Below are 10,726 nucleotides of genomic sequence, written 5' to 3'. Positions count from 1 at the left end.
TAATCTGGAATAAGCGTAAATCAAATCAAATGATAGTGTTGTAAAACATGTAAAGGAAATGTACTACCTCAATACACGAAAGTGGTAAATAGTGAATAAGATAAACTCACAGAAAACGGGAAAATTATCAAACCAATCAAACTTGTGAGAATCAGAAATATATAACACAAGGAAGCAGTTTAATCCACCAGAGGCCGGGCCCTTAGCCACCAGCGAACACTGTTGAGCTACTTCAGAGAATACGAATGAACAACAACTTCAATTATATATTAATCATTGAACTTAAGTAGCATTACAACACGGTCGCGTTCTCCAACAGCACGAGTCTGTAAATTAAAATTACAATTTTAAATAATAGAGATTGATCCCCTTTCTTCCTACAATCGTTTGATTTTATAGTAAAAAATAGGTAAAAGATAAATGCGATCCCTCAGGATCTCCCAATCCTAAGGGATTTGCAACTGAATTCTATCTTCAGACACCCTTCCTATTTAGCGTTGATCCTCCTGATTCATCCTCTGACCTATCTGCAACCGACGCGTTCCATTCTCCCTTTGTTGGTTTGTGTTGTTCCATCGCTAGGGAATAGCAACTGTTCCTTTCATCGTTTTTCTGCATAAAGAGGAGTAAAAGTTAGTTACGATGGATAAATCTTAACTGCGAGTAGTTCATCCGTTTCTTATCATAATCCATCAATATGTTAGCGTATTAAGATATGAAATAGATAAGAAAAGAGGAAAAAGGTGATGGAATTAAGAGTAATACATACCCATTTCGTAACTCAACACTAGTCATAGAATAGTCAATGGTTTCTTAGTGTTTAATTAATCAACTTTGGTTGGTTTTACTATAGCTTTTATTTCATTGATCTAACAATTTTTATCTTTATAGTATGTAAAATGCCTTGTTTGTGGTTGCATCACTTCCTTGCAATTTTTGAAAAAATTGAGGTATCCTCCTCAAATAGTAAATCATATAAGGGGTATAGTTCTAATATATTTTATGTGGAGTATTATGTTATTATCTCCTTCAATACTTAACCAATTTCACTTTTCTGGGGTATTCCAAGGAACAACATATCTCTCACATTTACATGGTTGTCTAGTTGATACCACTATGAAGATCGTCAAGAACATACTTGTAAATGTTCCCAAAAGAATTCTTGAACACGAGGAATTATTGAACATAGACAACTTGTTACATAAGGATTTGGATGATTACGTATCATATGTCCTAACTCTCAACCTCTATGCTTTCAACATTCTCTACCAATCAAAGGGTGACAATGTCTACCTCTACCAACTTTATATCTTCATTCAACTCAAGAATAGTCAAGGATTCTTGTTAGAGGAAATTTCAGCCTAAAAGTGCCTACGAAATTTTCATGTAATTTCCATGTCATAATATTTAAATCAATCAAAATCCTTTAGATTTAAAAAGAGGTACATGAAAATATTTTGGAGGGAAAAGAAGAAAAACTACTTTTTTATTTTATTTTTAGTTTATCTCCTTATAGGTTTACTCAAATTTCGAGTGTATACACTCATTGGATGTGGAAATAAATTCCACATCCAACGAGTACCCATTATGCATTCTGTTGAGAAGACCGACACTAATAAAAATTGAAGATACATGCCCCCTACAATTTTGGACCTGAGTAAACCCTAGAAACCCTACGGTATTGGTACGTGTGAACATTAGAAGACAAATTACAAACTTTCGAACTCTTGATGTGTCTCTCAATAGGTCGAAGATCCATCTTTATATAGCCTTTCAAAGAGGCTCTAGTAGCCCTCCCTAGGCCAACTTTTCCTTGGTTAGACGACTTGGTCTTGGGAGCCTTCTAGACATTTCTAATTTCAAAATATTTTTTCTTTCCTTGATACAGATTCCTTAAAGGGTCTTTTACAATATGACAAGAACTCTTGAATCATGAAAAACCCTAATCATGCAATGGATGCTTGATCTAATGACAAAGTGACTTGAGCATGAAACCCATGCTTTACAAAAATCATTTTCTTTATTCTTTTGATAGATACATAAGAAGTACATCATGACTTGAGTCAAATGACAATTATGAAGACTGAAACTAGTTACATTCTTCAACGTATCAAAGCATGTGGGTCATTTTTGTAATGGAATATTAAATGCTATTAGATTATGTTGAGTTCTCAAGCTATCAAGTGATTTCATTAGTTAAGATGAATAGGTTCTCAAGTTCACAAGTTTTTAAATATTACTTAAATATTTTAAATTCAAAGAACTTCTTTGTAACTCATTTTTAGCATTATAATGTTCTTGTGGTTTCTTCAAGACGTTTCTCAACATCCCTTATGACACTTTCTAATAGTTTCTCGCATTTGATGGAGTGTTATAGGGCATTCAACCAAATACGTATTTGTCAGATCTATCTTCATTTAATGACGGAAGTTTAGTTAGGATAGAATAAATTGACCAAACATCTGATATGTCATCTAGCAGGCAAAGATCAACTAGAGGTGAAAATATTAGAAGAAAATTCCATAGGCACATGGAAATTTTTCTCGCTAAAGGGGGTTCATGTTCTTATGATAATGAGAGCATATATGACTTCGAGGTACCCTTGAGTTACAAACATCTTGTGAAACAATGGGAACCCAAGGATCTTCCTGAAATAAACATTTATTTTTTTGTCAATGAAAGGATATACCACATTTCTCAATCGTCATTACATGGTCTAGGGCTATTTTCCATGGATGGCATAAAGGTATGCTACGTGGGATTAACTGAATTGATGGAGTATGTTGGACCCTGTTACAACTACAATGATTGGGTATGGCTAGTCCAATATACTAAAATTATGCGAAGATATGGAGTGGTTGCAAATTATATATAACTAAAAGACAATGATGAAAATAAAGGTGCAACTATATATATTGATGAAAGGCCAAAAGAAACATGGAATATTGTGGGGTTTATAAATAGTACACGGCTCATCACCACAAATAAGCAACCCAATTTCATATTTGAGGGACATGAAGGAAACCGTGTATTTGTATGTGTCATTAAATCAATAGTTGCAAGGGAAGAGTTGCTCATTGATTACAATTTAAATAGAATAAATAAAAATATTGTTATTATGGGGGTGGTATGTATTCAATTTTACCCAACTTGTAAGCAATGTCTATTGTATGTTATAATTTTAATTTACTACAATAAATTGTTATACATATTGTAAGTTGAGGAAACATTTCCATACGTCATGGTTAAAATATTGTGTCAATTTGATCAAGGTCAAAGGGCACCAACCTCACAGCAGGTATACATCAATGTAGTTGTACATAAAATAATATAACCATGATATATATATATATATATATATATATATATATATATATATATATATATATAAGTAGCATTTTATCCATTATAGAGTAAGTCAAATTCATATTTTTAGGCATCATATAACTAAATGAAAGATTCACTATGCATATGACCAACTTGAGAAAATTCATTCCTTCATCTTTTTCAAAGTATCGTTTCTATATAGGATGGAATATATATTGACCCTATCATAATGCCTCTTGCAAGAGCCTTCAAAGATGATGAAGTTTTTATAAATTTAGAACCTTTTATATTGGTCATGATATAACGTGAAGTTTCTATATAAATTTAGACATATTTCAGTAGTGGTATTCTTATTAATATAATTATGATTAATTGTGGATGAATTGCAAATTACACTTATTTGATAAATAGGGTGATAAGGGGAAGGCAGCCTTAGACAAGTCCACAGATGCTCATGAGGAAGAGGTTATTGATGAAGCAATTTTTATGTTCGCTGATCCAATCCAAACAATAAAGAAGCTTAAAATCAAAGAAAACAAGAAACTTAATTCTTTAGTTATGATTGAGCCGCATACATATGAGATAAAAGGTGAAATTGGTATGGGGTGAGCAACTCATTTAATTATCATATTTATTTATTTATGATTTAGTTATCTCATCCTTTATAATAAAAAAAAAAAGCTCCTTATTTTACAGGATTTTTTGGCATAGTAAAATCGGTATGGGGTGAGCAACTCATTTAATTATCATATTTATTTATTTATGATTTAGTTATCTCATCCTTTATAAAAAAAAAAAAGCTCCTTATTTTACAGGATTTTTTGGCATAGTATGATCCTCATGCTACGACTATGGGGGTCAGTGTTGGTAGCAGTGTCAATGCTCCACCTATGAGTGAGTCACTGGTCATTAAGACCGATACACTCGCTCAACCACCCACAACATGATCTGTACCCCCTGAACAATGTACATTAGGATTTACACATGATGTTATGTATGAAGGGCATGATCTGATTGAACAATTTGAAGTGAGATTTCTTAGATCTTCCCGTGTTACTAGCACGGGATCACTACCGATCATGTTTTTAGTAGATGATGACAATGTCCCTGATGGGCCTCCAAATTAGACACAAATTAAGGCCCATATAACCTTTAGGCACACGAAGGCTATATTAAACCTCTCCTTATACACTTAATAACATTTTTTTAGCTTTAATATGTTCTTAGGAAGGTTTAGAGATAATTGCATATCATGTGCCTAATATTGTTTATTTTTGCAAAAAAAATGAGAGAATATGGAGTAAATTCTGAATGAGATAATATAGGGACTTTCTCTCTACTACAAGAGGATCAATATTGGATAATAAATGAACATTATATTATGAAATTATTGCACTATGGAGCTCCAGTGATTGAGAAAATTTAGGAATGTGCTCCCTATCATTTAATGCAGATTCCTAGCCTTGAGAACCAGATCAACTATTTGAGGGATTTTGGAGGCGAAATATTCCTCCTTTCAAGGAGAATGCTTCCTCATCATTTCATATAAGTACCAATTCGAATTTTCCTTTAGGGGCTTGTATTTCTTAGTCTTCTTGTAGAGAAAACTTGTTATTTGGCAACTCCAGTTTCATTTCTAGCAGAGATGTACTTGGATTGATTCAAATAATTAAGTTTGGTGTCATTTTTAGCTTCTAAATATTGGTTTCCTTCATAGGACTCTGATTTTCCCTAGGCTTGGTCATATCAAGATCCTCATATACCTCATGTACAATTTCTTCAAGATCCTCATATACCTCATGTATAATTTCTTCATTTCCTTTGAATGTCTTTTTCACTTGCATCTCTTATTTTTGCACTTTTTATTCATGCTTCTTTTGTTGTAGGTTACATTTGTTAAATGATTGAAGTGAGTTTTTTTGTAGGTTATTTACAGATTCACCGTGCAGCAAATTAAATTTTATGTGGTAAGAGCTTAAGTCGACATGAAATACGAATTGACATACAAGCAATGCGAGAAAAGGGTTCAACTGGTTATTAGAGTTACCATTGGATCATATATGTTTCGCATTAATTTTATTTTTGTTATATGAATATGTATTTGAGGGTGTGACAATTGACTTCTAGATAAATTCAGTACTCACACAACCTTCCTAAATAAATGGGAATACAAGGGAAGACCATGTGTTCAAGAGATAGACCCCTCTCCATGTGTTCAAGAGATAGACTCCTCTCCATAGGATGGTTCATTATCGAACAGGTCGTGCTCAGGGAGGTCCATAGGCCTCAATTCTCAAAGATGGTCTGAAGCACTTATGTTTTAAATGGTCAGGTAACACCTAGAAGATTATGGTGAAAGAGAGGTGTTTGCTAGATTTGAGTGAATGTGAGTGTTGATTATTGTTGTAATATGTGCTTTTAATGTTTTCTATGTAAGCATTAAAGGAGAGTGAGGGTGTTAGGAGTAATGATTCCATGTCATGTGTAATTGTCATTAGGAGGAGCCAATCTAGAAGGTGTTGTTTCCAATGTATGAATCATAATCTTGATCTAGATGTGTCAAAATCAATAATCTATGTCCTATATATGTAACCTTTGTTATCAATAAAAATGTCAAATGTAGTTTGTTGTATACACAATTCCTCTAATCTCTCAATTTTTCTATCATGAAAATCTGAAAACTGCAAGGTTAACCAATAAAAATATTAAACTACTTTGAAAACAAATCAAGATAAACATATGACCTCAAGGGATTCATACAATAACACATTACCTTCGACTAAATGCTATAAAAGACCCTATCATTTATAGCCAAAACGGTAGCACACACAACTTCAAATCGGTTTCTTCTAAGACCAGTAGCGGGCTAGAGAAGTCAATCTGAATCTTGAAAGAATTTACGGTGATTTAATGCCTGGACGAAATTTTCAAACCCTGATTTTCCGATGCTTCTCCCGTACAATGGAGGGTAGAGTCTGCGAAGCTTGCAGGTTTGCATGGACACATGAGCGGTTGGAAAATGGTTTAGCAGTTGCTTTAGTTTCATATGTTTTCTTTACGAGCTCGATTAGCTTATTTTTTAAATGAGAAAAGTATTTAGTCGCTTCCAGCAGTTAGTCTAGTAATGTGTATTTTTTCTACAAAAATAACAAGCACAATTGAAATCTTGGACCTTTTTCTTCTTCTTTAAATATTTTTATTAATATGTTTCATCTTTAAAAATAGGGAAAATACAATCAAAGTCACTGCCAATTTTTTTTTAATATTTTTATTTGTAGGACTAAAATAAAGAAAACTCAGATTAATCGTCTTAGTCTATTGACTCTTATTCTGTTTTTAGATTATTAATTATTGGTTTCTTTGTTCTTCTCTCATCGCATTGAAGACCCTACACCTTGTACTTTATTCTGTTTTTAGATTATTAATTCTCTCATGACATTGAAGACCCTATTCTTTGTACTTTAGTGTATGTATTTTGCATTATCCCAGTAGAGTCAGTCCCAGTAGAGTTTGTTCTTCTCTCATCGCATTGAAGACCCTACACCTTGTACTTTATTCTGTTTTTAGATTATTAATTCTCTCATGACATTGAAGACCCTATTCTTTGTACTTTAGTGTATGTATTTTGCATTTTAAATTTATAGGCAGTTTGTTATCTGCTTTTCTTAAAACAATTAAAAAAAATTGTATATGGTCAGATTTTCTTTATAATTGGCTAAACAAAATTTTGGATATGTAATAAAAATATTTATTTCACAAAAAAAATTACAGTAAAATAAATTCATTTCCATAATATAAAGTACAAAGAAAGTTTAATTTTTTTATATTTAAAATAAAATGGTTTATATTTCTTAGAAATCTCTAAATATTTGTTGAATCATAAATTTAAAGTATATACTCAGAACAATTTCTGTGCTGAAATGCTCTAGCAATGTGTTAAAAAGAAATTAACCTTTTAAACCATAGAAAAAAACAATCTTAATCAAAATCTTATCAACTAAACAAAACAAAAACTTAAAACAATTACACTGAAGTATTTTTAATAACTAAACAATGTAAACTTTTTCAAAATTTGACAAAATACAATAAAATAAAATAAACCTGCTAACACTTCACACCATTTTCTTAGCAAATGTGAAAATAACATCTAAACATATTAATAGTTTACATGATTTTATATTTTTGAAATGAAAATTCTCCATAAATCCGTAGGCCAACAAAGTTCTCACACAAAAGTTTCGTTTGATACTCTTCCTAACCAAACAGGATTCAAAATACAAAAATCGTAAAACATGCCTTATTCTCACTTATATAAGAAACTTTGGATACTCTTCGTAACAAAACAGGATTCAAAATACAAAACTTATAAAAAATAATTATTCTCATTTATTTAAGCATGGGAACGAAGACATACCCAGAAGCTTCATGCTTAGGCATTTCATAAGGCAGAGTATCTAATTTCTGCTCCCACAGAGTGGAAAGAGTGATTATATTTATTTATAGAAGATAAAAACGATAACGGAGAAAATTGAAAAGAGAATTACTAAGAACGCAATAGACCAACCAAAAAAAATTCTGCTCCCGCAGACAGGCAAAAGTGCTTATATTTATTTAGACAAGTTTGCTTTAAGTCTGTTACAGTAGTCTTAACTTTAGAGTAGTCTCGGACGGCATTGTTCGAGAAGTGAATATCCATTTCAACAGAAATATGCAGCCACAAGAAGAGTAAACTATAGATTACTTTATCATCGAATTTTATGGAGGAATGTCATTCATCATTTGATCAATTCTCCCGTGGAGGGCAGCGCTATCAAATTGGCGAAAATCTGAGAGCTGCAAGGCTAAGAAATAGAAACTACTCTCAGAGAAAAATTCAGATAAACATCGCAGCGTCAAGGTTTTCATACAATAATATATTACCTTGGACTGAACGCTATAAAAGACCCTATCATTTATAGCAGAAACAGTAGCATCAACAAATCCAAGTCCGGCTTCTTCCAAAACCATTAGCGGAATAGACAAGTCAATCTGATTTTTGAAGTGTTTATGGTGACTTGAATGCCTGGACCAAATTTGCCAACCATTATGGTCTGATGTTTGTCCGGTTCAATTGGGGGTCGAGCCTGGGAAGCTTGCAGGTTTTTATAAACACATGAGCTAGTGGAAAATGGTTTAACAGTGGCCATGAATTTTAGTTCATCTCTTTTCTTTCCGACCTCTATTACCTTGTCTTGTAAATGAGAAATGTATTTAATGGCTTCCAACAGTTGTCCGATAATGTGTATTTTGTCTACAAACATAACAATAACAAATAAAATCATTGCCACTATTGTTTTGCTGTAAACACTTTTATTATGTTTCATCTTAAAAAATGGCAAATACAAGTAAAGCCACTGCCCCTTTTGCTTTTAATACTTTTATTTATATGACTGAGATATAGAAAACCTAACCTTGCGGTACTCCTCGGGGAGTAGCGATATCAGTTTTGAAGAAAGCGCTTTCATCTTATTTCGCATTTGCCTTTCCACCAGTTTCTGAATATTACCAACACGTACCCTGCTGGCCTCATGGTCATCACCTCCTCCTCCTCCCGCTGCTTCCGTCCTTGGATGGCTCCGCGTTGGTGGAGGGAAACTAGGGTCGCTGGAATCCAGCAAAGAATTTGCTGCCGAAATACAGGTTAGAATTTGAGTTGGGTCGCCCATGTTGGCTACGAATTTTTGCCAATATTGAGTGAGCGCCTGTGAAGAATCATCCTCGGGAGTCTGATCAAGCTGCACCACCGGCCCTAAAGAAGCTGTTCCGAGCAGGCCCAAATCATGTGGCTTTTCCGTGGAGAGAGCATCAAGTATTACCACTGCAGAGGCATCGGCATCAATACAAGTACCGGGTTGCAGAAAATTCATTGATTGAGTCGGCGTTTGCATGTGAATGCCTTCATTAGTATCAATATGAGGAAGACACGCTGCTGCTTGAGAGTAAGATGACGAACACGGCTCGTATGCACATTTACAGGAATAGCTTCTCCTCCACCAATCTTCCATTCTCAACTCTCCCCGCCGCAGCCAGATAAATGAAGAGGAGTGAGGATCGATTACCAAACAAAAAATCAGAATTTTCAACTCTCTGTTCCAGTCAGATGTATTCCTTGCCAGGGGAAGGCTGTTCTTTCCGTTCAGATTTGAGGGACAGGTAAAAGTGGAATCATTATTGTTGAATTTTACTGTAGGATAAAAACGTTTATTTTAGAGTTTTAGATAAAAAATTAATTCGTTTTGCATGCGTTTCTGGGGGTAAAGTTTTGGTATTTCATACGTTGGATAAACAATTCTTCCTGGTTTATTTTATTTTTCTCACATTTTGAAACACCTTAAAACCCTATGATATCATTTCTAAAGTTTTTGTTTTACCAAATTTCAACGGAAATATGTTTTTCCAGCATATAGAGTAAACGATGTACTGTTTCTTTGTGATTACGATGAGCTGGTAAGCCGCAAAAGGAATAGATTAGGGAATGTGTTCCACGATTGGAAAAGGAATAGACGAAGGAAACTCATCCCTGCACATCTTCTAACCCTACTTAGGAAGCTGTCTAAATTTTTAGGTTTTCCAGCCTATAGAGTAAATGATGTACTGTTTCTTTGCGATTACGATGAGCTGGAAAGCCGCAAAAGGAATAGATTAGGGAATGTGTTTCACGATTGGAAAAGGAACAGACGAAGGAAACTCATCCCTGCACGTCTTCTAAGCCTACTTAGGAAGCTATCTAAATTTTTAGGTTATCCAGCATATAGAGTAAACGATGTACTGTTTCTTTGCGATTACGGTGAGCTGGTAAGCCGCAAAAGGAATAGATTAGGGAATGTGTTCCACGATCGGAAAAGGAACAGACGAAGGAAACTCATCCCTGCACGTCTTCTAAGCCTACTTACGAAGCTATCTAAATTTTTAGGTTATCCAGCATATAGAGTAAACGATCTACTGTTTCTTTGCAATTACGATGAGCTAGAAAGCCGCAAAAGGAATAGATTAGGGAATGTGTTCCACGATTGGAAAAGGAATAAACGAAGGAAACTCATCCCTGCACATCTTCTAACCCTACGTAGGAAGCTATCTAAATTTTTAGGTTATCCAGCATAGAGAGTAAACGATGTACTGTTTCTTTGCGATTACCATGAGCTGCTAAGCCGCAAAAGGAATAGATTAGGGAATGTGTTCCACGATTGGAAAAGGAATAGACGAAGGAAACTCATCCCTGCACATCTTCTAACCCTACTTAGGAAGCTATCTAAATTTTTAGGTTATCCAGCATATAGAGTAAACGATGTACTGTTTCTTTGCGATTACGATGAGCTGGTAAGCCGCAAAGGGAATAGATTAGGGAATGTGTTCCACGATT

General features: G+C 34.0%; 1 protein-coding gene across 1 annotated transcript; it reads right to left on the bottom strand.

Annotated features, from left to right (window-relative positions):
- Positions 1–308: 308 nt before the first annotated feature.
- On the bottom strand, positions 309–9,775 carry LOC149160009 (uncharacterized). The gene is made up of 2 exons (XM_089433613.1): positions 8,778–9,775; positions 309–612 (listed from the first exon to the last, which is right to left on the bottom strand). Exons 1-2 carry the CDS (start codon positions 9,369–9,371, stop codon positions 475–477), a joined length of 732 nt encoding a protein of 243 aa, XP_089289739.1. The 5' UTR covers positions 9,372–9,775; the 3' UTR covers positions 309–474.
- Between the last annotated feature and the right edge of the window lie 951 nt (positions 9,776–10,726).

Source organism: Pinus tabuliformis, chromosome 5_2, assembly GCF_031772625.1.
Source record: "Pinus tabuliformis cultivar Carrire ecotype Pingquan chromosome 5_2, CPIR1, whole genome shotgun sequence".
Taxonomy (NCBI): Eukaryota; Viridiplantae; Streptophyta; class Pinopsida; order Pinales; family Pinaceae; genus Pinus; species Pinus tabuliformis.
Note: the sequence above shows the minus strand (reverse complement) of the source record. Positions and strands in the feature narration are given on the sequence as shown.